The sequence below is a fragment of the Lissotriton helveticus genome, chromosome 1_1 (assembly GCF_964261635.1).
Source record: "Lissotriton helveticus chromosome 1_1, aLisHel1.1, whole genome shotgun sequence".
NCBI lineage: Eukaryota > Metazoa > Chordata > Amphibia > Caudata > Salamandridae > Lissotriton > Lissotriton helveticus.
The window spans coordinates 2,128,854,604-2,128,882,497 of NC_136057.1; the positions used below are offsets into that span (position 1 = coordinate 2,128,854,604).

The window sequence follows — 27,894 nt, forward strand, 5'->3', positions numbered from 1 at the left end:
ACCCATTGTCACTGTGCAAGACTCTGATCTCATCACTTTACCTAGTCCTATATATGATACTGACAATTTTATAAATCAGTTTTAAGAACTTTTAACTAAGAATCTTAACAGAATCTTCTCTAGACTCGATAAGCTAGATCAAAATGTGGACCTTATAATAAAATCTGTGCCTCGGAAGGGGGAGGGAAAAGTCCATGACATTTTCAGGGTAGTCCCAACACGATGGGGTCTCATGGCACTACAGATACCCAACATAGACAGGGGAACCAGACAACTGGGGATCGTAGAGTAGTACTGTCTGGGTCAGGAGGGTTAGGTCTGGGGGCTGCCAATAAGGGCTCTGAGAATACTACTAGCCACCCAAATGGTTGTGAAGTTGTGGGAAATAGGCCCAGGCCTGGTATTCTGAGTTCTAACACCAGTCTCAAGGGGGCCGGCATACCAGAGCGACAACCCAGCCAGTTAAATGCTTTGCCCCATCTGCTATTCCACCACATGAGGCGGTCCTGGACCTACCTCCCGAATGTTGCCCCTATGTTGTTATACTCACCAACGATCCCTTGCTACACCGTAATACCCAAGAAATTACAATTGAATTGAAAAACAAGGTCTGCCACTGGCTTTCCCACTAGACTGAATTTAACATCTTACGTTATAAGGATATTTTGATGGTAAGAAGAGTGGGATGGGTTGGTCCCCTAAGCAAATCCATCGACGGTGATTGTGTGGTTGTAACCTGCTGGAACCCGGATCTTGCAGGGTCTATAATCAGGAGCTGGAACAATACCCCCAGTAAGGATTCAGCTCAGGTGATCAGCATTATGCCATTAGTTTTTTTTTTTTACAGACACCTTAAATCAGGAATCCCATCCCACCTACAACATGTTGTTTATCACGACCCAACCAGTTCAGAGAGGCACCCTTCCCCATCCAAACCAGCAATAGATTTGAGGCACTCTCAGGTTTAGACAAGGTCGATTGACTAGAGCTTGGCAAAGATGCCCAAGTAAGTCCTCAAGGGAGGCCACCACAGACACTAACCCATTGTTGAGGCGCTGCTACCCCCTATTCCTATTGAACTAGTGACTTATAACTTACCTAGTATATCTGCCAAGAGGTCGTCTATTACATCGATAAACGGCCTTACCCTTGAAATCAGGCAGTTAGTGAAGGAAAGCTCCTCTATCGATGGGCAGTTGTATATTCTCTCATGGAACATTGCAGGCCTACGTTCCAAACTTAATGATCCCGATTGGGGCTTACTTGTGGCTAACTGCCACCTGTGCCTTTTCCAAGAAAAGTGGGCTATTGAACCGATCTCTAGGGTGGGCTTTGTTTCATTTACTATTGAGGCAAAACAATCCTCTTCGGACAGACCTGCGGGAGGCATGCTGATCTGGGCTAATATCAATCTAGCAAGTAAAATCAAGCGCCTTAACATAGACTCCAAGAGATATTGGCTATTGCCTTGAGCTCCCTAAAAGGGGATACTCATGTTAGGATTTTTAATATTTATAATAGGTTTACAACCCCACACAAACTCTCTAATACCATGACAAAGCTGGTTAATTTTTGGGAATCAGATAGGAATGATTCCCCCCTTATTATAGGTGGAGACTTCAACACATCGTATGAGCCTTTGGACTATGTGCAGGAACTAGTCATGGAAGAGGAAGTTGCTAGAGGTATCATGAAGCTCCAAATCCCTCCACTCAAAAGATGTACTTGTGTAGCACAGCAAGTCTTATCGCTTACTCATACCTATGGGGTGCGGGCTTGTAATGGGAGGACTCCTTCTGAACCGAGGTCAAATTACACCGTTAAGAGGGGGAACACCAGAAGTAGAATAGATTACATTTTAGTCAATGTCGATCTTTGGCCACAAGTTATTGATATGGCCGTTCTTGATTCAAATGATAGTGACTATAATGCCCTACTTTTATGTTGTTATGGGCTACGGATTTTTTAATCTCAGTGTAGCTTAACGAGGGGTCAGGTAGTAACCACAAAAAACAATAAGAGAATTAGTGGCCAAATGTAGTTGCTGATGGCAAGCTCCTTGCCGGAATTTACAATGAGGTGACGCAATTCCTACTGAAGTTATTGAATGCTAACGTAAATGATGATAGCATTCTAGCTAGCTACCTAGACCTGTCGAATAATATTTCCCCCTTTTTTAAATGTTAGGGAGGTTCGCTCCTGAACAAGCAGAAAAATGAACCCTGGTATAATAGGGAATGTAGGCAGGCAAGAGCCGAACTGAGGGAGGCAGTAAAGGAGGAAACGTGGTCCAACATATTGAGTAAAAGGAAGAACTACAGGAGTATACAAAGGGAGGCCAAACTTAACTGGGAAACCGAGAGCTGGCGTACCCTTGTTGAGGCTTATAGGCAAAAAAATGCCACTTATTTTGGCATCTCCTTTCTAAGGGGGTAACCTATCAGGTTGCCCAAAATGATTCTTACATACAGCTGCACACCTAGGAAGGGTATTTTCAAGCACTATACTCCTCGTAGGATGGTGAGGTTGTGGGTATCACAGGGAATTTACCCAGGGGCCAAAACAAGGAGTCTGATCCAAATGAGGATGTGAGTTTTGGGAGACAGCGTTTACAACGCTGTCAGTACCACGTGCGTTGGTAACAATGCAGACGTTACATCGTCCACGTTGTTACCACGCATGGCATTACATCACAAGTTGTTTCAACGACTTGCGCTAGATATAGTTGCACACTAGGGAATGTGTTAAATTTTAAGTCCAACACATTCCCTGCTGTTGCGCTAACTAGAGTAGGAATAATAATGTATACTATTCCTAAGTCCAGAGTGACATCTAGTGCAAGTTGTAGAAACAACTTGCGTTGTAATGCCATGCGTGGTAACAATGCGGATGATGTAACATCCGCGTTGTTACCTACCACGATGTAATATGTGGCATTGTAACTTCACATATTCATAAGTTTCTCCCTTATGGAAGTCAAGAATGCAATCACATAACTCCAAATTGGCAAAGACCCCCGGGCTCAACAGACTTCCTGGAAATCTTTATAAATCAGAACCCAACATATCGGGCCCCCTGCTTCATGCTGTCTTTAATGCTATTATCCGTGGAGGTCCCATACCGGATACGTGGAAGGGCGCCAAAATTATCCCCATACATAAAAAAGGGGATAAGGGGACCCCGCAAATTATAGGCCCATTACCCTTATAGACGTGGCTGAATTTGTTTTTTGTAAATTCATTTTTAACTCGTATTAAAGATTGGGTAGAGGACAACAATATTATCTCACATTGGGTTTAGCTCGTCCTTGTCCAGGTTGCAATGACCCAAATGAATCCTTAATCCATGTGATCTTGTTTTGCCCTGCTTATTCTGTCAGCAGAAAAAAATGGATCATACAGCTATGTGTGAACCTAGGAGTCAGGAATTATATAGACTATTTTAGAATTTTAAAAACTGATGCTAATGCACTGATAGTTACTGCTATTGCTAAATTTTTGTTTTCGATGTGGTTAATTAGACGAAGACTGATTCCGTAGTAGTAACCTACCTAATGTAGGTAGACTGCTCTGCCTCAGTAATAACTAGTCTTCCACCGTGTTTTAAATTTTTTTTTCTATCCCTTGTATTCTACTATCTTAGTGTTTTTATCGTCACATTATAAACCGCACGCTAACTGATTTATTGCAAATATCCAAAATGAGATGTAACTGTGTATTAGTTGAGTTGTAAATGTACTTTTTCTATTTTCGATGTACTTTTATGGTTCATAAACAAACCGAAATAAAGTTAAAATGATGATGATGATTATCTCACATCTGCAGGTGGGATTTCGTGTCACCACTAGCACTTTAGACCAAGTATTTCATTTGTTAGTGCTCAAATGGAAAGAGGTCACACTCAAGAAAGGTCATCTCTACGTAGTATTTGTTGACCTGAAATTCACTTTAGATTCCATTGACCGTACTCAGCTCTGGACCTCCCTGAGGGACATGGGACTTCCCCATGCCCTACTCCACCTCTTAACCAGGTTACACCAGGATAATTACACCCGAGTTAGATGGAACCAAGATGGGAGGCAGTCTGGAAATATTTCAATTAGGAAAGGAGTACGCCAGGGGTGCATATTAGCTTCAACCATGTTCAGCCTGTACATGAATAAGCTCATAAATGAGCTATATGACTGTTGTGGTGACCCACCGAAGTTGGGTGGTAAGCAAATACCTGCGCTCTTGTTTGCTGACAACAGGCTACTTATATCAAAGACCCCAACGGGCATCCAAAACGTAACTACATTCTCAAAAGTGTGGTTCTAGGGGCTTGAAAATCAACTGTCTCAAAACTAAGTATATGGTCTTCAACCCCTACAAATCTGCCAAGGGAAAAGTGCTGCTGGAATGACAACTCTTAGAGCAGGTTAAAGCCTTCGATTACTTAGGCTTCAGAATTAACGAGAACTTGATATGGTCCCCCCAAATTTTGACATTACAACAAGTTGATGGTGCAATTGTTAAAAGAGCCAAATGTTCAGTCTCTCGCCCAGTTTCCCCTGCAATAGAAATATATAGGGCAAAGGGCTTGGGCGCAGCACTCTATGGGGCAGAACTTTGGGGTTTAGAGGACACTAAACAATTAAAAGTTGCCAAAAATAAATTCTTATGAGCTTTTTCAAACATCCCAAAAAATACTCCCCTATTACCACTACATACTGAACTTGGGTTCAAATCAATCTCCCATTGTGCTGCCCTAAAGGTGCTTGTGTTCTGGGTAAGACTATGGACAAGCAAAATCCAAATACCCATAAAAGATGCCGTGGAAGAATGGCTGTCAATACAAAGGAAATCAGGTCTCTTGCCCTGGTTCGAGAAGGTCCAGGAGTGGCTTTTAAAAATAGGGAGTACCCTCTGGAATGACCCTCGCTCCATATGAAGGAATATGCTTCCTCCACTAAAAATAATGTATTGGAATTTCATGAATACTGGTCGCAATGAATTAAGGTCACCAGGTATTTTAGCAGCACAATTTTTAAATGTTAAAAGTTGCTGTAAATTTGAATAGTACATGGATGATGTAGAACCCCCGCAAGCACGTAAACTTTATATACAGTTTAGATTTGGCACCCTTCCCCTAAACGCTGTGACAAGCAAATGGTTGAACTCCACTCTCACCTCAATGTGCCTGTGTTGTAATCCTGCCTCCGAAACTATTGCTCACTGTCTTTTTTTGTCCTGCTTATGCTACCTTGAGGAAAAAATTGATTGTTCCCGCATGCCCTGTGTTGTCTTTTACATGCTTTTACATCGGACACTACTAAATGGCTTGTTTTTACTTTATCCAGATACCTCCTTTATGCCTGGTGGCTAAGGGCCAAGGTGGTTAAAAGTATTCTTCCCACTGGGATGGGAGGCACTCTAAGGGATAGCCATGACTGAAGCCCTGTGTAGCTTGTTAGACATTTTTAGACATCTTTCTAACAAATATTTGCTATTGTATGATTGTAACCCATTTTTACTCTGCATCAAATCATGATGGGTGATTCAAGTTGCTATATTCTTTTAAATAATCTTTTATCTCTTGCGTTCTTAAACTCGTGCACTGATTATTATCTATTTATATTTGTTGTATTTTATGTATGATATGTGTGTATGATCTTGTCACTGATCGAATAATAAAGATATATATATATGTGAAAACGCTTCACTCTTTTGTTTATTTGATATCACATAGAACCCCTCTGTGAAAAACATCCATCAATCATTGTTACTCATCTATAATTCTATAAGTCTTTGTTTAATTCTTTACAGGTTTTATTGAGGTCCTATGCAGCTTGGGGAACAGCGCTCCATTTGAAAAATCTGCACTCCATATAAAAACATTATGAAGGTGATCATGATAATCATATGACGACAATTATATCATTAAAGACAACTTGAACTAAAAGATGAGGGGATGATCTTACTATGCCACAAGGGGGTATATCTTGTAAAAGTGGGAATAGATAGGTACTTAGAGATTGCTTTCCACCCAACCCATGCATCTGAGACTGTCTTCAATTTAATTTTTTTATAGTACGAAGGCTCTACCTGCCTTAGGAAAAGCCCTTTACATTTATCACCAAGGCTAAGTTCGTAAATCGAGGGAATATACAGATCCGGGGGCGTAGGGGTATTAATTTTTTTATCAGTAAGCAGGGGATCCATAGATTGTATCATTGTTGCCCATAAATATACTTTTAGATTAGGGATAGCTAGTCCTCCTCTGTCCTGTGGAAGCGACATTAATCGGAGGGATCTTCTTATCTTTCCGTAACTCCATATAAATTTAGATATAGCAGACTCAATGCTCTTGATGAAGTTATCTCCCGCTAGCAACGGGATCGCTCTAAAAAGGTAGAGAACCCTTGGAAAAATATTCATTTTAATATAGTTTGCCCTTCCAATTATAGATAAATGTAGGTTGTCTATTCTTTTAAGGTCTTTTTTAATTTTGTCAATAAGAGGAGTATAGTTCAGATGGTTAATTTTCTCCACTTTAGTAGTGAGGCATATTCCTAAGTATGTAGCCTCTTTAACTTTAAGAGCGCTTTCATATTGAATATTATCAGTAGCTAACACCATGGTTTTCTCCCTATTTAAAGAATATCCTGAAAATGTACCAAAGGCCTGAGTAATTGACTCAATTTCCTGGATTGCATCCGTAGGATTGATAGTTATAACGGCAATATCATCCGCATATGCCATGACTTTAGTGAAATATGGCCCTACTTTGATTGGCTGAATTAAGGGAGTCAAAAGGAGTTTCTGAATAAGGGGATCTATATATAGTGCAAATAAAATCGGGGAGCATGGGCATCCCTGTCTTGTGCCTCTGTGCACCTCAATAAGCTCTGACTCATTGCCACATATAGAGATTTTTGCGCTAGGATTGATGTATAAGGCTTTAATGGCTTTAATAAAGTTGTTTCCAAAGTTCTTTCGTTCCAAAATGTTCCATAAAAACTGCCATGACACTCGGTCAAAAGCCTTTTCGGCGTCGAGGAGAATCATCGCCATCTCGCCCCCGGTGGTGCCCATGATATCAAAGAGGGTAATGGCTCTCCGGGTATGATCTGTAGTGCCCTTTCCGGGAATAAAGCCATGTTGCCAGGGGGATACGAGATGTTTGATAACCCCACTCAACCGATTGGCTAGTATTTTGGAGTAGAGCTTTGAGTCAGAGTTTATCAGGGAAATCGGTCTGTATGATGAAGGAAGATGAGATGGTTTCCCTTTTTTATGAAAAATTATTATATTCGTTTGTTTCCAGGAGTCCGGTGGAACTGAATGGTACTGCACTCCGAGAAACAGATCTAACAATAGTGGAATTATTTGATTACCTAGGATTTTATATAGATCTAGGGGGATTTTATCGGGACCTGCCGCTTTGCCATTGGAGAGTTCAGATAGGGCAATCTCTACCTCAGTATGCGTGATTTCTCTATCCAGAATTATTTTGATCCTATCATCAATCCTAGTATTTACGTCTTGATCTGGGAGCCAGTTATTCAAAAATGTTGTGATATCCACATCAGAATTTGTTAGATCACTGTGATACAGTTTCTTATAATATTTTTGAAATATGTTTAAGATATCCTGCTTGGAAGTGTATTCCTTGGCTTCATATTCAATCATCTTTATACTACTTTGTGATTGTTTTTGGCGTGTGCGTAATGCAAGGTGCTTACCAACATTCTCCCCTGATTCGTATAGCTTGGTTTTATTTGCTTGAGGTGGGAACATCTAGGTATTAACACAGTTGGTGACATACTAGGAAACAATATCCCTATATCTTTTGAATGTTTTCAAGAAAAATACTGTGTTCCTACGCAGGATTTTCTTAAATACTTTCAAATACTGTCGAGTATCCGCAATGTTATACCAATAATAGTACGAGATAAATTCCCACTTCTGGAAGCTATAGGTAAGAAAACTACAAGAATAGGAGCTCTGTATCAGATGCTAATGGATAAATCCCCTGACGATGTCGAACGAACAGAACAATCTTGGGTGGTAAAATTGGCAAATCCTAATGTCGATATTGATCTCTCACTTGCTCTGTCGGCAAAATACTTTATAGCCTCCAATCTAAAAGCACAATATTATAGAACAATATACAATCTATACTATACACCTGCTAAATTATTTGCATGGGGTCTTCGGGCCGACGATAACTGCCCAAGATGCAAACAACCATCTGCCAATCTGCTACATATGTTCTCAGAATGCTCTGAACTGATAAGGGTGAAGACCATGATACTGGAGTTTTGGACCCAGGTCTTTGGACATCAGATTAGAGATTCACTAACTCTGTATATACTAGGCCATGATGACTCACTGGGTCATAATAAAGAGGAACAAGCGGTAGTCTTCCTGGGGTATGCCGTACTTCGTATCATTTTGGCAGCTCGCTGGAAAGACCCGGAACCCCCTACTTTTCGTATGTGGCTAAGCCGATTTCTTTCAATCTATAAGCAAGAAACTGCAATATATGCTACTAGGGGTAGAAAAATGAGAGCAGTAGGAGCACAGATTTGGGACCCCATTTCTAGATGGTATACAAATGAGGTGCGTCAATTAGATTCCACCAATGATTAATGTATATTTTTGTCAGATCCTGGATCTTTTTAGTTGGCTATATTCTTTCTTCAGTATGTTGTAATTATGCCACCTGACACTGTATAAGTTGTTTTGTTAATTAAGTTATGCAATCATGTGCCATACTTATATTCTGTTCTATTTGAGTTTCTGTATTAATTATGAATTTGTCAATAAAAAAAAAATAAAAAAAAAAAAAGACAACTTGAACATTTGAATGGGAATATAGGACTAAAATATTCACATAGAAACATGTTTTATTACAGAAAGTAAAAGGTTGATATGAAAATCAATGACAACAAATGTATCACAACATACATTGCAGTAATAATATTCATACAATCATATGCTTAAAGCATATCTGGTACAACGGAAACATTGCTTTCTTCTTAAGTACAAGGCATTTTATAAGGTCAAATGTCACTACTAACCCTGTAATTTCTCTTCAATCCCATTTTTATCTATTCCAGATGGAAAACCTACGTGGGAAAACAAGCGTTAATTTTAGCATTTATATTTTCTAAAAAAGGAAATGTTGAGTAAGCTCATTCATCATTTTGCAATTAATTACACAATTCAGTTCAAGAGTACATAAATATACTTTGCAAATTAAGTTGTGATTAAAACCCTTCATAATATAAAATCAGTTGTTCGAAAACTTGTCCTTTTTCACAAATTCTATAAGGAATAGTAGTTATGAACCCATTACTCCTGCTATATCTGCAGCTATGGAAATAGGAAAAACTCACTTATGTATCTGAAAAAGTATTCACCCGTAGTCTTAGTTCTTCTTTGGAAAATCTTCACTGAAATCTCAAATACTGATTAAACTCACCCATGCACAGGATTCCAGAGACCTTTTCACAAAACATATTATTTATAAAGGTTTCTGAAGAAAAGCTCATTATTAATAACAGAAAAAGAAATTTTGAAAGCCTATAGTCTACATCATACTAATGTTGTCTCTTTTAATAAAGAATTTAAAAATGGTTTTAAAATGTGAATACTTTGAAACAAAATGACAAGAAAATATTTTTCAGAAACATTTTTTATGGAACCTAAGAAATAAAAGAAGGGAATTGTAACTAGATAGGCTGCAGCCTTTACAAAATGGGGAAACTAGCACCACTCGGTTAAGGAATCAGTTAAGGAATCACATATCAGCAGGATCCTCAACAAGCCCTATATGTGGAAGTTGCTCCAATACTTTTCTACTGAGAATTGTGAACCTGCTGCACAGGGCATCAATATGTCTTTACTTCCAAAGGGGAGGTGGGTGGTTTACTAATGATCTCACTGGAGGATAGCAATGATTGTTTTTCGCTCTACTTTAGGGGATATCCACTGACAATCATACGTTTTAAATAGCATAACAAGCACTTTCCTTGAAAAAAGCAGCAACAAAAATGAGAAAAATGAAAGGTTTATGCTCTGCCAAAAAATGGTTCCTCAAGGAAGACTGGCCAATATGTGTCAGCGCTAGAGTCTTTTGTTCAAGGCAGCAGAGTCTAATAAATGAATAACCTCACTCTAGGTAGCCAGTTAGCTAGGTAGCTAGGTGCCGTCCTCTGCACTAGGGGCAACCTTTAAATAACTAGCTTTACTTCTTGTATAATAAGCCATGGGTGTACCTGGTAAGGATTATTTGACTATCTGATGACACAATAAAACACGAGAAACAATCAATCCTAAAACAGATTGCTCGGAAGAGGCTAAACCTCTTTCAGCAGGACTGTTATCTACAAACAAATGCTTGGAATTATGAGTGTCTTTTTTATCAAGGTGAAGGTTTAACACTCTCACAACCTCTAACAAATTAGAGATTGTTCTGTGGGAGAAGGAGGATTTTGAAAAAGGTGGGAAGAAGGGCCGGACTGACTACGGGGCGTTTTGGTGGGCTGCAAAGCTGGGGACCCATTTCACTGCAATGGGGGCTGATTTTGTGGATGGGGACCTGTATGTACTTCTAAACAAAGAAAGCAAAATAAATGGTTGTAATGCATACTTTAAAGCCATTTGGATTTGCATTGTTTACTTAGAAATGCCCGGTAGCCATTCCGGCCTTGGTGAGAAGTGAAATAAACTGATTAACATGAAAGTCTGACACCACCTTAGGAAGAAAGGCTTGATGTGACATCCTGACCATCTTATTATGAAATACAGTGAAGAGTTCACGGAGGCATAAGTCATGGATCTAAACCCGGAGTGCTGATGCGATCACTACTGAAAAGGCAGATTTACATAAATTATCCTGGAAGGAAGACTTGTGACGTGGGTAAAATGGAGAATCCATACATTTTGAAAATCTTTAATGAGATTTCTGAATAAAAAAGTTAGTGGACATTTCCTGTAAGCAGTAACAGCTACAAAGTATACCTTAGTGGAAGAGAACTGCAAACCTGACTTGATCAAATAAAGAAGATATGGAAGTACTGTTCTTTTTTTACTCTTGGTGGAGTCGATGTTTTCCTCATGCTCCATATGAAGAATCCCTTTCACTGGAAGTAATCAGAAGAGGGGGATGGGCATTTGATTACCTCCGAATGTCCATACACTCTTGATGAAAGTGTACATATCCATACTGTATGGGTTCAGCAGCCATGATGGGTACTAATACCAATGGGGGAAGTGGGGGATGCAAGATCTGGTTTCACACTTGTGAAATAGATCCAATCTGCATGGCAGCCTCCTTTGTGGTATTTGCAATAGATGATGTGGGTCGGTGAATCACCATTGCCCTGGCTGTTCCATTGCTATGAGGATCATTCTAGCTATTAAATGCCACAGCTTGATGATGACTGAGGGACTTAGAGAAATTGGTGGAAAGATGTACAGTAACATTCCTGAACAGTTCATCTAAAGGGCAATTCTGGTCGGTAGTACCTGGAGGCAATGTCTGGGCATTGCTGTTTGCGAAGATTAAATCTATTTAGACATTATGCAATTCAATTAGTATTTATTATGATTTAGAATTCTGAAGAATTCCATATAAAGTACATAAATATAACGTCATTCATTACATACAGGAATGCGAAGTAAGAATACAAGTACAATTTTATACTAAAATACCAGCAATTAAAAGAGAGGACCTTTTCCTACAGTAGCTAAACTATACACTGGGCAACGTCATATCAATGCAATAGGTCTTTTTTCAGTTAAAACACAATATGGGCTGTCAGGAGAACCTATTTTAAAAAGAGGTACACAGAAGAGTTAATCACAATTATAATAGGGTCTTAGGGAAAAGGGAAAAGCACTACCCCATCATACAAAAGTGCAAGTGCTCTGTGCAATTTCCGGAGGGGTGCCTACCAAAAGCTCCCCTACAAAAAGTGCAAGTGCACTGTGCAATCTTTTAGGGCAAATGCCTCCCTCCCTCCCCTAGCAGCAGTATATTTGATTTAACATCAAGATATTATAAGTTCTCGAGTCCCTTAAATGAACAACTTTCCATTAAAACACACTATGGGCCGTCAGGAAAACCTGATTTAAAAAACGGTACACAGAAGAAACAATACCAGATGTAATCCATATTTAGGGAAAGGGGAAAAGCACTACATTGACATAGAAAAGTGCAAATGCTCTGTGCAAAATTTGGAGGAGTTATTACCAACACTCCCCTAGCAGCTATACAAACTATTTAACCCCAAAGTATTAATAACGACTATTTACATGTCATACAAAAAGTGGAAGTGCTCAGTGCGATTTCTTTTAACAGATATAGCAGCAGTATAGATAAATTACCATTGAGATATTTCAAGCTTTCAACTCACTTAAAAATATTTCAATCCTAATAAACATTTAAAAATTCTTTGAAGAATCGAAAAATTTTAAAACACATCAGTTCAGACGGAGGGGACAGAAGACAATTGAGGGGCCGGTTCATCTGTTGAGATATTATTCTTTAAAAAGGCAATCCTTAAATATCTTCGTCATATTGAGTGGAGTGCAGGACACACAATCAAAACATGATTCAGATCTTGTATTCCGCAATTACACAGATGACAGTATCTTTCATTTTTGGGAATACCCTCCCAGGCACCTGTTATATTTCTTAGGAGTAATAAATTCAATCTTAACAACAGAATAACCCTACGAACACCATGTTCCAGGTTCCACAGAACATATGGCTGGGGTTTTTTGACAATAGAGCTCCCAACAATGCAGTCCATCTTTCCATTCAATGAACATAGTATCAGATCTCTTTCGCGAGAGACCACATATATTGACTTCTTAATTATCTGCTTTAATGAGGTTTTACATAAAGCTGGCGCCCCTTCCTTATCTAGACCGAACATACTTAAAGCCTTTATATAATTTCTAAAAATAGCGCTTTTCCCCTTCATATTTACAAATATTTCCCTGTGCAATGCTGCCCTCAATAAATTATCGGGGCCATTTATCAAAGCTTTACACCATCTTAGACAGGCAGCCATTGATAACACGTATGTCGAAAGAAGACCAAATTCGAGCCTAAGTGCCGCGATTGGCGCAGCATAATTCAGATGACATATTTGGCGCCAGATCTTTCCTTCCACTTTCTCAAATTTGGCCCATTCACACTCATCTGCTGTTTCACTAGCATAATTCAAAGTCGGCGGGATTTTTATTTTGTACACCGATATGATGTGGGAAAAATGTATTTTCCCACATTGCATATACAGGCGATTAATTGCCGATGCTTGTGAAATTGCTTTCCCTTTACAATGGTCCATATGTCTGCAAGCAGAACACCTGTTTGAAAATATTTTTCCTAAATATCGATAAAATTTCACAACTTTCAGTTTTTCCCTTTCCAGAAACCAACTCAGATTGTTTCTCACCTTACACCCTTGATAGCTAAAAATCATACCTTTGCTCTTTAAAATGTTTATTTTAAAAAAAATGCTCCTCTGTGTACTTAACCAGCTCTCTCAATCTTCGTTGCAGCCCAATTGGTGTTAAATCCATTATTATTGCATCATCTGCATACAACAAACAACTTAATTTAAGAAGACCTAATTGGGGAGGGTCGCCTTTACTCCGTCCCACACTACTCGGCAGATCATTGATATAGATAGAAAAGAGTAAAGGTGCCAAAAGGCACCCCTGCTTTAGCCCGTTGTGTGTACATATTTTCCTTGATAGGCCTTGAGATCCCCCCAACAAAACTTGTGTCCACGTAAAGGAATGAAGTGCAATTATTAGTCTTAAAAGGTTCTCTGGGATCCCCATTGTAACCAATTTCCTCCACAGCGTCCCCCTATCGACCCTATCGAACACTTTGGGGAAATCTATAAAAGCGGTATACAACGGGACCCCTCGGCCCACAGGATTTTTTTTAGCGTTTGTAAGACAGAAATATTATCCAGAGTGCCACTATTCTTGCGGAATCCTGTTTGTTCCAGAGGTATTTGATTGTTTCCAAATGCCCACTCTTGCAAGTGGCCAAGACTACTCTTCGCAAACAGTTTCCCCGTTGCGTCTAAAAGGGAAATTTGTCTGAAACTAGACAGGGAATTTCTTGGGCCCTTCTGATATAACGGAACCAATATACTTCCCTTCCAGGAATACGGGATGTTCCCAGTGTCATAACAATGAGCAAACAACGGATATAAAATTTTGCCCAATCCTCACAATCCTGTTTTATTATGGCTACTGGAACATCATCTGGTCCCATTGCCCCAGAGTATCATGACCCCTTAATATAATCTACAATTTCCAATTCTTTTGGTTCTCCTATGTCAACCCCCAATTCTGAGTTCTTAAGAACCCCCTCAAACTGATCTGCTAATTGATTAGGAGCATACAGTTGGGAGATATAAGTAGACCATTCAGATTCGGAGATTAAAATGGGTTGTGATTTTTCTCTACCATCACAAAACTTCGCTATCAATGCCCAGTACTTTCTGGTATCCCCGGATAAGGACACTTTACGAAGGGTTACCCATTTTTCATCTTCAACTTTCGGGTCTGGAGAAGAACCAAGTTTTCCCTTAGAATTCAACGCACAGTTTTGCTGGAAAGAGCATTTCACATTTGATTTCTTCATCACGCAGGGCACATTTCACCTAAAGGAAGCTCTGGCGTTGTCTCTGCACCCTCAGCGTGATGTCTGGGTAAAAGGTGATTTTGCTATTGTCAATGGTGACAGGCGGGGCAACTCTCGTCACGTGCAGTATTATGTCCCGGTCTCAGAAAATGAACACCCATGCCAGGATGGGCTGGGGTGATGCTCCTGGCTTGGTTCTTCCACCTGGCACCCTGTGCGCCCTCTCAATGGAGAAGTATTTGGACAGGCCCTTGGGTTGGGGCTGTTGTAGCACTAGGTCCTCTATGAATAAGTCCACTGCTTGCCCCTACACACGTTTGGGCACTCCTAGTATACGGACATTATTGTGGCGCATACGCCCTTCATATTCGTCAAGTTGGCATTCTAACATGTCCTGATTGACTTGAAGATCTGTGACTTGGCCCTTGAGGAGGTTGGAATCAGTCGCCAGGTCCTTAATTGTGGATTCCATTTCAGTGAGGAGCTCGATAATTTTTTGCATGTCCGCCCTGATCAAGGAGACCTTGGATGCGACTGTGTCGATCCGGCCCTCCAGGGAAGTGCGTACTGCCATAATGGCTACTAGGATGTCTTATAGAGTGGGGTCCGGCTGGTCCCCCACCGGTTTTGGATTGGTCTGTGCCGCCTCTTGCCCTTTTTGCCAAGCAAATGTATACAGCTTTGCCTGGAGCACTTTACAACCGCTACAGCCGCTCACCATGGTGTAATCAGTGTAACAGACACCGCAAAGGAGAGGTTGGGCCCAGCTGGCTACTCACCCCCGCCTGCTTGAGGGACCGAGCCGAATTCGGCCTGTCGGGTTTCACCAGTCGAGCCTGTCCTAAGGAGGACACACTTCAGGCTGCGCTTGATTCGAGAGATGGGGAGGGGGGCACAGATTTTGCGTAGCTTCCTCTTGCGGTCAGTACGAATGTCTCTTGCAGGCAAGGAGCAGTCTTATTAGAGGCTTTGGGCCGGTACAATGGCTCCGGATGGTTGCCGCCTTTCCCTGTTGCGAGCAGTCTATACTGTTAGTGCCCACAACACGTGCTTCCCTCTGGACCAGCAGAACAGTCTTCTGTGTAGGCACTAGCCCCACAATAAGAGGATTAGGGCCTGTGATGGGTGTCAATGGTTGTCCCTCACAGAGAAGCCACCCGAGCACCCTAGGCGCTGCCGACACGTTGCAGTGCACGTTGGTTCCACAGGGCCCTTCTCAGCAACAGTGGAGCTCAGATCATCCAGCAGATGCCGGCCGCACTGGATGGCAGTGGGGAGGTCCGGGGGACCTGATGTAACTCAGCCTTGGCTGGCGTCACACAGTTGCCAGGGCAGATGGCCTATGATTTGTCAAATCCGGCCTCCTCAGCAAGCAGGCCCACTCGCTCCACCGCCACGCGGTATCGTCGTTATCAATGGCCGGTCGTCAGCTGGTTATGTGGGAACAACAGCAGGCAGATATCGGGGTTTGCAGGGCCGGAGTTTAGTCAGGATCAGTGAGGGCAACGTTTGATATTGTGGGGCCGCTCCAGTGGGCGCTTGCATGTCCGTCTATTCTGGCGCTGCAGCTATGCTTTGAGCAGGTGAATGAAGGGCTGTAGGGTGAGCTCCCTACCCAGCCGCCGTACCGCAGGGGCCGCAAGGTCAGCAGACCCACCAGGAGTGAAGCGGGCAATATTAAAAAATGTGCAACCCCTCGGGGAGATGGTGGTAGGGAGTCGTACCGCAGCAGAGGCATCAGCGTATTTAGGCAGCGGGAGGCCCGTGGAGCATGCCTCATGCCCTCAGTGGCTGCGGTCCAGGTCCGGCTCGAGATCTCTGCCTGCACTCGTTGAATCTAGACCGCAAACGGTAGAGCAGCACACCACCCCGCAGGGAGTAGCCAGCCTCTGTTACAGCAGTTTTCTTTCAGGGCAAATCTGTAAATAATGGATATTACGGGAGTGGTGTGATGGAGCTTCGCTACCATGAGGCCATTTCTCTCAGCAGTTGGCCAAAATATTTGTTCATATGGTGTTGTGCTCTGTTTTCCTTTGCACAATCCAGTGCAGAACATTTAAATGCTGCACTGTGTTATGTGAAAAGTTTGCAAATCTGTGTTGTCATGTTGGTTGGGTATTATTAATATTATCTTTATTGTTTATGGTTGTTTTCACAAACCTTTACAATATTTTTAATCGGATAATCACAAATAGCACATAAAGAGGTATATGTACAAGAACTGCTGCTAAATAACGCTGAGGCTAGTTAGCGGCAGTTTTCATAAAGCGGCCTATCACCAAAAACTATCGCCCTGTTTGCAATGTCTTTACAATACGTCGCAACATGGCGATGGTTCCAGATAGCCGCAGTGAAAACTGCTGCTAACACGAGCGTGAAGGCGATACAAATTCTGATGTTAGCGGGCGAAAACTGACGAAAGGCCCATTAACAGCAAAAAACTCACGTTAGTCAGCCCAACATGACTTTTTTTGCCTCTAGAGGCAATAATAGCCTATAAGTTCACCTCCAAGAAAACTAGAAAACAAAACCAATGGAATGCAGAATGGAGCAGCTATGGCCCAGTGTAGCATAGATCAACAACCTCCCCCACCAAACCCCCCAACAGCCAGGATGACCAGTCAGAGTCCCAGGGGAAGAGGATACTCAGAGCTGCAATGATAAAAAAAAGAGGCGCATCGCTGGGAAAAATCAGTGATACATCACTTATCATTGCGCCCTCCTTGCAACACCATGGCATACAAAACCTTGAAAGCACGGACAGTCCCCGGGGCCTGGAGGCCTCGCTGGGTCTGCATCTGGGAACCAGCGTGGGATGCGGAGGTGCTGTGGAGTTGCTGGGCCGGGGTGATAGACATTGAGGCATCAGCAATTGTCCTTACCTGGTGGTGAAGTCTGCCAGGTCCCATGGAGACACGTTGCTGACCTGTGTGAGAAAACCGCCTTGTGCCCCAAGGAGCTGTGAACGGTAGAGGTGCTCCTGCGCACCAATGTAGGGAGTTCTGCATCGCATACCACGCGCCATCACTACACAGGAGAGTACCAACAGTTGGCCGCGCCTCTCTGCATCACAGGCCTGAGGATGTTGCGCTGACTGGACGCTGTGGAGGATAAGGCACCCGAACTGCGCCAAACTTGTGTGGCGGGAGTGCTGCAACCTCAGGCCTAAGAGGGCTCTGTTACATCACCTGCATTGGGTGGTTCTCCAGCAGACTTGACGGCAACTGATGTACCCTGGCTTGTGAAATCCCTCCTGGCTGAGGCTCATGCTGGCTGAGTCAGAGATTTTGAGCGAGTGCAGTGGATTGAGGCATAGTGTCAATGTCCCGGTGAGGGGAAGATGGGACATGTAGCAGAGGAGGCCCTGGGGTCGAGTCTGGCCCAGGCCTAGCACCTGTGGGTGATGCACCCCCAGTGGCGGCTCATCTGCTATGACAGAAGAGCATCGCCCCACTGTTTTCAAGCAGTGCAAGAAGAGGAAACATAACATGATGGTAACTTTCTGATATACTCATGCTATGTTTCCTTTGCGGGCGGGAGGGTGAGTGGGGTTGCTCTACTCACAGAGCAGGGCAGGGGCAGAGTGGTATGCCCACTCAAGTGTGCAATGACTGTTTGGTCGACCCTCTCAGGCCGCCCAAAGCAGTCATACACACATCCCTGTTTGCAGTGCAGGCTGCATTACAGCCTGCATGGAGAACTTGCCCACCCCTCCAGCCCCTGGCTGAACACCTTGTCATGGTGTTCAAGAACAACCACTCTGCCGCTTTGCAGCGTTATGATTGGCTTAGGGGAGGGAGCCTGGCTGCCTGCTTCCTGTTCCTGGAAGCAGACTGAGGAGAGCGGGAGCACAGAAGATATGGGACCCGGCCTTAAGGTAAGAATTAAAAAATATATATATTTACAACCCTGTCCACCCAGGCCCCCGCCCCCTCAGTGTCCTTTTTCGCATTTTCCGCCTCTCAGCTGTCCTGTCCCTCTACTACATAATGGCAGTCGCTGTGCTGCCAGCGCTGTTAAGGTTAAAACAGGTTCAGTATCATGTGCTTCACCCTGATTGTTATCAAACTGCTGTTCTCTCCATATTTCCTATGAACATACATTGCTCCATGTAGTAACTGCAAATTGTAGGTAGCAGTGCTTGTTGACTTCGTACCACAAGGCAGACTCACGTGGTTTTGGTTTGGCACGCTGTAAAACCGTCAGACCCAATCAACGTGTAATATGCTGTACACCCGCAGCGCCCACATGACTGATCCTCTTCAGATTAATGCAGTGGGCGTGTGTGGACAAATCTACCTGGCTGGGTGGGAATATAATGATGCTCTCCAGTTGACAAAAAGGGCACCTAGGCAGATCTTTCGAGTGAGTGTTGCCGGGGACTGCATGGTAATGGCATTTTGTTTGCTTTGATACTTGCACAAGTGCCACCATTGCCTTTGCCTACGAACGTAACGTTTGTTCTTGTGCTCGAGTGTCTACCATATATTGCTGTATTATACCTCCTCCAATTATACTTTGTTTTCTCTCGAGCAGACTTCACTTTAAAATAGTTTATTGCAGGGGATTAGACTGTAGACACCTAGATCATTAAAACACATTCCTGAGCTCCGCCCCGTCCGGACCCCCTCTTCCGGGGCCCCCACCTACGCTTCCTGAACAGGGCCACCATGAGCCTAGAGCCGGCCCTGCATGACACCAGCTATAAAAGCCCAACCCGTTCCCTAAACAGTGCTTCGCTTCATTGCGTCACCGCCAGTTTTCCAGACCTGATAAAAAGAGGATCTCTTACCTGCATTGTGGGTTTCGTTCCAGTCCTGCATCTCCCCTTTTGGATTCCGGTCTCCCTAGGCTTGCTTGCAGGAATCTTCCGGCTTCTTCTTGTTCTGGCGTCGTCATTAAGATCGTGTTGCTCTGCAACCCAGTTCTACTAATTCCGGTAACAACTGCAGTTAATCACAACGTGCCGGTAAGACTTTTCATGTAGATTTCTTTGTGACCTCCAGGATCGGTAAAGTCTAAATACATCGTGCTCAGAAGAAACATTAAAATAGCGCTATCAAAGAAAGACGACAAGTTTGAGACTCTTTTAAAAAGACATTGGGAATCAGTCAAATGTTAAACGCTTGCTGACATTTTAGAATGCTAATCTTTCAGCCACGGCCCGTGGGGGGAGTTCCGTGGGGCAGAAAGGCAGGGCGGGGGAGGGGCAGGGTGGGGGGTGCTAAACACCAGAATATGGATAATGTGAGGTAAGTAAACAATTTAATAAATAAAACGAATTTCGTAGCGCGCCCTGCATCGCATTTTGAGATGCAGGGCGCGCTACGAAATTTGTTTTATTTATTAAATGAACGAGTCAGTATGATAAGAGTATAATTTCCTTATTTGACGTGCAGCATCAAGAGGAAACAACCGGAATACTGCGACTGTCCTCGTAACATGCGCAGCGGGCGTTCCACTAGTGCGCCAAAGGCAAGCCCGCCTGTATCCGTCGGCCCCAGGACTGCGCCCAGCACCTAGAACCCTTCCTCTAGGACACTCCACCACTACGACCCCCGCACCCTCCTCGCCATCAACCCTTGACGCCACACCACCTGCCATCTAGCAACACTGTGGAATTCTCTTGCACCTTGCGCCAAACGAAACTGCAAATGCCCCTTCCATCACATCAGCACACCAGCGCCTCTAGCCACCCAGCCAACCAACAATGCACCCGACCAGCTCAACTGCATCATTCTCAAAAAGTGGGCCCTCCACAAAAACACCACAGACATCTGGGACCTCCGCGACACCACCTCTTCAGACATGGCCTTCTTCACAGAAACCTAGACCAACCTCTGCTCCGGACCGGACATCTCCATCGCCATCCCTGACGGCTACAAAATCACCAGCAAGGACCACCCTGATAGTACAAGAGGAGGCATTGCATAGTCTACAAAAACACACTCCAACTGACCACACACTCTAATGACCGAACGGTGACCATGGAATACCTCCACTTCCAGATCCAGACCAACGCTAACACCACCCTCCATGGCACCCTCATCTACAGGCCCCCGGCCCATGAACTTCCATTCACTAATGCCATTGTAGACCTCATTGCACCCCAGGCTTTACAATCCACCGACTACATCCTACTAGGAGACCTGGACAACCCCACTGACCAGAACACTGCCACCCTCCTGGGGAACCTTGCCAACATCGGACTCAAGCAGCTAGTCACCGTACCAACCCACATAGCCGGACACACGCTCAAGCCCATCTTCTCTGCCAGCGGGAACTTCAACTACAGCCACACCATCAAACTCTCCTGGACCAACCATAATTGTATACATCAAGCCTTCACCATGCCCACCGTACACCATTCCCATCATCACTCCCATCGCAGCTAGATCAAGGCCACCAAAGAACTTCTCCTCAACACCCTCAGCACCAACGCTTACAGACGCCAACACCGCAGTGCACAAACTCCACCGATGGAGCTCCAACTGCGCAAACACCCAGGCAGCTCCTCCGTGTCAGTGGACTGAGCATCTGGGGGTCGCTGGTGACAGCAGACACCTTGGACACCAAACTAGACTTTGTAGAAAGGGACACATCTAGGCATATGCGTGACCTTGTGAACCCCTATGCCACATTATACCTGCGTTAGGTAGGATGTATGCAGGGTGGGTGTTCCCAACAACAAAGCCTCATAGGAGTGGCGCAGTGATATCAATGAGATTTCACTGTGACAATTCTGGGACGCAACTGCGTCAAAACCTTACGCCTGCCTCATGGCGGGTGTAAGGTTGGGTGATGCTGTGCCATAGGGATAGGCCTGCCCCATGCATTGCTGGAGTTGCGCCATGTTTGTGACAAAATTACTTTAGTACAGTAAATACGGCGCCCTATCTTATTGTGGGGCACATTCTTGGGCTTTTGAATTTGCGCACGGCAGCGCAGCAATAATTTTTGCCGCGCAGTCCAGCGCCAATTTTAAGACAAGCTATTTTCTTGTCTTAAAAAACTGCCTCTAACCCGGGTTAGAGGCAGTTTTTTGGGTTGTGCAACATACAAGGAATTCCTTGTAAATATTGCGAAGTGAGATTAGTGGCATTTTTTTCATGGGAACGCCGACCTTGCATCTCATTTTCATTAAGTACCGCTAACATAAATGGTATTTGTAAAAATTCATGTTTAAACCGGAAAAGTGCCTGCAACTTGTAAATACAGCAATAAAAAAAAGCTGCCGTAACGTCAAAAAATGTACGCTACAGCGGCGTTAAGTCCTTGTACATATGCCCCACAGTTTAATAAAATGAAATTCATTCATCTTCAATAAATAGTAATAATTACCAGAATGTTAACATAAACTTCATTGGTTAGGCTAAAAGTTTAAAAACATGCAGATGCTCTTCATTAATACGGTTGATATGGTTACGGTAAAGTGCTGGTGCAAGTCTTTTAACAACCAATATACTTCTTGTACTTTACAGTAAAGTGCAACTGATTTTTGTCAATAACTTTCTCTTAAAATATTCAACTACCCAAAAATAGTGTCAGATGCCAGATGCTCTTCATTAATACGGTTGGTATGGTTTCGGTAATGTGCTGGTGCAAGTCTTTTAACTACAAATGTACTTCTTGTACTTTGCAGTAAAGTGCGACTGATTTTTTTTATCAGTGACTTTCTCTTTAAAAGAAGAACTTCTCAAAAATAGCCTCCAATATAGATTTACCGAGGACTACTTTTTTATACCACCTTCTGGCTGCACATGACAAACCTTGCAAACAAAACATTCAGGACCGTGTTGTCAGGGTTTAGACAGGCAATTACTGCCTGCCAGCATGAACGAACACTCAGTTTGTTCCATTCTCCTCTTAGGGTAGACCTACGGTTATTATTAGCAGTGCGGGGCAAAGACATACCACGTGCTCAAGTGATCCTTCGGTGGGTCCGCAGCTCCTCCAGATTGTACTCTCACTTGGGCAGCACCGGCTGGGCTGATGGTTAAGGAAAGGCCACTCCCCTGGCCTAAGTGCCATAAATATTGTTTTCCAGTGGACAGCATAAGTGCTGGACATACGAGATGCCGGAATGCCTGGCTGGTACTTGGCAATATTTGACCAGGCGTGCTGACGTTTAGCTAATTGTGCCCGATCAAAATGAAATGACAAGAGACGTCTACTCTTCCTTATACATGTTTTAAAATTCTGTTGGGTTAAATTACTGCCCTATAAGTCTTTTGCTTTCAGAACCTGCAAACCAGGGTGCCTGGACTTGCCTTGCGTAACTTGTTACAAATGTTTAGATATGCACCAGCCCCTGCCACCCGTTGATTAGTAAGGCCGAATTCCAGTCTGACCTGAGTGGGGATGAGGATTTTGGGAGTCAAAATACATGCTTGTAGATTTTTACAGTCGAGTTCTTCAATAAACTTGAATCTTTTCCAAGCATGATTTCCCACCCATAGGCTAAGCAAGGGAGGATTTTGGCCCCATACCTGTTGTTAGTGCGGACAAGCTTGTGCCTAGTAGATGTTTCGGTAGTTTTGAAAATGACACCTGTAGCTTCAGGGCTTTGGCTCTAACCTCTTGTCTCTGTTTCACAAAAGAGCATCTGGTATCGATATAGACCCCCAAATATTTGTAGGACTGGTCAGTTGCAATACTTGTGCCGCTGTAAGTCCAGCCTCCTCCTTGCTATTTTCTTCACCCATAGGTTACAATTTTGGTTTCAGTTGAATTCACCTCCAAGTTGTTGGGCGTGGTGTAGCTGCGTAGTCGGTGAGGAGTCGTTGAAGACCTACCCTTGTGTGGCTAAATAGCGCTAAGTCATCTGCATATAGCAAGTTACTGATCCTAGTACCACCGATTTTGGGTGGGTGACTGTTGATAACTTTCAATGATTGGGATAAGTCTGCGATAAATAAGTTAGAAGGCAAAGGCACCAGCATGCATCCCTGTTTTACTCCTCATGATGTTGGTATTTTCCTGGAGATACATGCCCCTTGACCCAATTCAATATGGATCCAAGTGTTGGTGTGGAGCTGAATTATGTCATCCAACAGGGGATGCTGTATGGCCCATTTCTGCAGCTTGGTCATGCAGGTTCCTTGGAACTCTATCAAACGCTACTTTAAAATCTACAAAGCAGCAATGAATTAGATACTTTAAGACTGCTGCTTGGTCCATCAATGCTGGTATTGCAATTAAGTTGGTTAGCGTCCCAGATTTGGCTACGAACCCTGTTTGATTGCATAGTAGTAGCCGCTTTTGATCTACCCATGCCTTGAGGTCTTCCAGGAGCAGGCTGGTGTAATATTTGGCATCAATGTCAAGGAGGGCTATCAACCTGTAATATTTTGTTTTTGATCTTAACCCACCTTTGAATATTGGGTGTATTATGGCTCCTCGCCATGAATGTGGGATCAGTGACGTAGTCTGGCAATGATCAAACAGTGTAGCAAACCGCTATGCCCAGAATAAGGTGTCCTGTTTTTACAATGACTGTGGAAGGCCATTAGGCCCAGGTGCCCCATCAGATTGTCCCTTTATAATAATGCGCTATATCTGGGTTGTGAGGGAAGCTTGGCTGTGTGTATCTTGATGATACATATTCCATCGCCCAGGAAGGAGTTCATTGTCTGCTATGCATACTTAAGAACTTTGGGCCCATTTCGCTCCTGCCCGCTCCTGCAAAAATTCTGGAGAAGGAATTCCAGAGACAGCTCTCCAATTACTTGGGGTCCAATAACCTTCTTATTGACTCCCAGTTGGGCTTTAGGATGGGCTATAGTACGGAGACAGTTCTACTGGATGTGGCGGACACCATCCGAGAATCCCTAGACCAAGGAAGCGGTGCCATGCTTGTGCTGTTGGACTTGTCTACAGCCTTCGATACAGTCTCTCACTCGATTCTTTTAGACCGACTGGCACAGTTGGGTATCTTGGGGACCATCTTAAACTGGTTCCACTCATTTCTGGAAGAGCGGTCTCAGCAGGTTTTTATGCGCCCCCATGTCTCCTCCTTCAGTTCCATGGTATGTGGAGTTCCTCAGAGTTCGGCATTGAGGCCCACTCTGTTTAATATCTCTCTTGCTCCTTTGGCATCAGTAGTGGAACACTGTGGAGTGAGAATAATACCATACGCTGTTGACACGCAGCTTGTGTTTTCAGTTAAAGACACTGCAAAGACTGCGTTTGACAACTTCAGGCATTGCCTAACAAAGATTGCTTCCTGGATGACGGACAATTGCCTGAAATTAAATGCTGACAAAACAGAGGTGATGTTCTTTAATCAACCTTCACCCCCACCGGCTGATATATGGTGGCTGATGCAGCTGAACCCCACTCTCACGCCTGTCACCTCAGTCAGAAATGTAGGCTTCAAATTCGGTTAAAAAATGTCGGCCAAGGCCCAGATTAGACAAGTCTCCAGAGGGTGGTTTTGGAAACTTAAAACCCTGTGAAGATTTCTTCATCTGCTGCCGATGGACTGTCGGGCCACTATAGTCCAAGCCCTTCTTACATCTCAGCTGGGTATGCTAACAGCTTGCATCTGGGCCTCACTGCCTAACTTACCCATAGGCTGCCGACAGTCCAGAACACTACAACAAGGTTCATCAGAAATGTGCCTCTCCGACATCACATTTCCCCTAATTTGCTCAGTCTTCCCTGGCTCCCAGTGAAAAGGAGAATTGTATTTAAGGCACTGTCTCTTGCCTTTAGAGCCACAACAGATAGAGGTCCAGGTTATCTGAAACAGAGACTTCAGAAATGCCATCAGAACAGAACCCTGCGATCTAACCCTCAGATGCTTCTCCACACCCCTCGCTTTTCTAAATCCAGGATTGGCTGGCGAGTCTTCGTAGTAAGAACAGCCGCTCTTTGGAATTCTATGCCTGATCACCTGCGTAAAGCAGGGTCAGATCTACTTTTAGGAAGGCATTAAAAACATAGCTGTTTGATTTGTCCTAGCCCGTCCTTCTTTGCCCTGACTGACCATTTAGCATCAGGACACCACCGTTTGTGGTAGGCGAGCGCTCTATAAATGTTTTGGTATGGTATGGTATGCGCATTTTCCTTGTATTGCTGTCCGCTGTTGTATCTTGTCACTTGATATTGATTGCATCTATTAAGGATGGTGCTTCACAGGAAGGTGTTGGCCCGATAAACATATTGTTTTTACAGTGTCTACTTCAAGGCTGTTTTCTGGTTGTATTGCTTTAAAAAGGGAAATTGGAAAAAGAGCCCATTCTTCTTCTGAGATGTTAGTGCTACAGCTAGATTTTTGTTCTCTTATTTGCCTATTTACAAGAGTCCAAAAATGCTTTGCGCTAAACATTTTACTGGCGTGGCGTGGTGTAGTTTTAGCCAGAAGGCGTCCAGACGTTTATACTTCTCTGCACTCATTGCCTGTCTAAAGTGTCTCTGGGCTTCTTGTAAGTGGTTAACGTCAGGTCGTCCCCAGGGCGCATCCGGACTCTTCTTAATGCTTTATTACGTTTATTTTTAAGGTCCCTATTCTTAGAGCTGTTAATATAATTATTGCCCCTATGTGATTGGCGGTTTGATTGACCACATTTTTCCAGCAATTTTATGGTTTGATTCTCCCGTACTGTTATCGGTGAGACATTATCTGTACTGTTTTCTGAAAACAGATTTTTACATGCGGCTGTTATGATGTTTATGGATGAGTTCTCCGTATGAGTCCCACCGATAATTGATCTTATTACAGCGTGATGTGACAATTTAAATGACGGGGTTATGATCTGTGGGCGATGATCACTTTCCTTCCACAGGGCAATATAGTAATTTTCAATCAGAGACAACATCTTGCCATTACAGATGGTATAGTTGAGGTAAGAAAAAGATTTCCCATTGGATCGTCCAGTTTGGTGGTTTATCCTGTGGAAAACGGCCTTTCAAAATTATGTAGCTATGCTACCCAGTTGCAAAGCCATGTACAATCCGAATTTACTAAATTTACGGTCGTTGAGTTTGACCTGTTCTGTCATAGTTTGGAATCTCCAAAAGCCGGAATCTTCGTGTTCTTCAGGTAGGTCTTGGAAGAGATTTTTATTTTAATCCCCTGTGACCAGACAGGTTTCTTTTGATGTATCGTTAATTAGGTCACACAATGTTTGTATTAGTTGATCAAATTTGAATCTTTTTTCCCCTGATGCTCGGGCTGATATAAACATTTATCAATAAAAGCGATTGCTGTAATCTCGGGCTTGAGATCTTAGCGCCTGAGAGCCAGTCCTCCTTGAATATCAGCTAGTTAATGATAGCGTTCAGCTTGACTGAAACGTAGATTGATAACCCACCTTTTGGTCGACCGAACCTATACACTCTGGTCGCTGGTTTCCAATATTATAGGTAGTCTTCTATTGGTAGGCTGGTCTCAGACCATGTTTCCTGGAATATGTTACTTTGTTATTCTTTAAAAATACACTAACGTCCAATGATTGAACTTTCTACGTTAGACCATTAATAATGCAGGAACACATGGTTAATAGGGGGTTTCGATGTTAACGGCTGTTTGGAGGGTCATTCAATCCTGGATATTGTCACTTAAGGCTGTTGACAGCCATGCCCGATCATCCTTTCTACCATCTAGAACTGGTTACATTTGGGGTATATCATTTAAAGAGCACTACCCGGTGCATTTTTTAATATTGAAAATGTGGTCTTCCTGGGGTTAATTGAGGTAGTCAAAAAATGTGCTAGTACCGTGGGATAACCCGGTTCTTTCATGGTGATTATTTTAATACAAAACACACAAGATGATGGACGAAATGTTGCTTATTGGCAAAACATTCACCTCCAGTCACAGATCTGGGTTTAATCCATCGTTATTTTGTTCACCACGCCATCCCAGTTAAGACATGGCTATATGCAAATCAGTCTTGACCTTGAGCCTCATGGGAACAGTCCAACTCGAACTGCCAAGCCATGTTTTCCCTGGACTGGAATCAAGCATCCTAGGACCGGTTTCTGCCTATCAGCAGTCATCAGCCAGGATAGCTTGACTCCAGTGTCGTAGTGAGCACGGGACCCACGTCTGGGCATACCCTTCCCACATAGGGGGAAACAGCAAAACACACAAGATAATGGACAGAATGTTGTACATTGGCAAAACATTCACTCCAGTCACAGATATGGGTTTAATCCATCGTTATTTTGCTCACCACGCCACCCCAGTTCAGACATGGCAATATGTATATCAGTCTTGACCCT

General features: G+C 43.3%; 1 protein-coding gene across 9 annotated transcripts in view; it reads right to left on the reverse strand.

Moving 5' to 3' along the window:
• Positions 1-27,894, reverse strand: part of HFM1 (helicase for meiosis 1) — a 4,349,684-nt gene that overhangs the window by 1,825,639 nt on the left and 2,496,151 nt on the right. For all 9 annotated transcript variants that reach the window (XM_078646278.1, XM_078646275.1, XM_078646244.1 and 6 more), the window contains one exon: positions 9,065-9,112. In XM_078646278.1, coding sequence (XP_078502404.1) covers positions 9,065-9,112 — 48 coding nt within the window. The remainder of the gene's footprint in view (positions 1-9,064; positions 9,113-27,894) is intronic.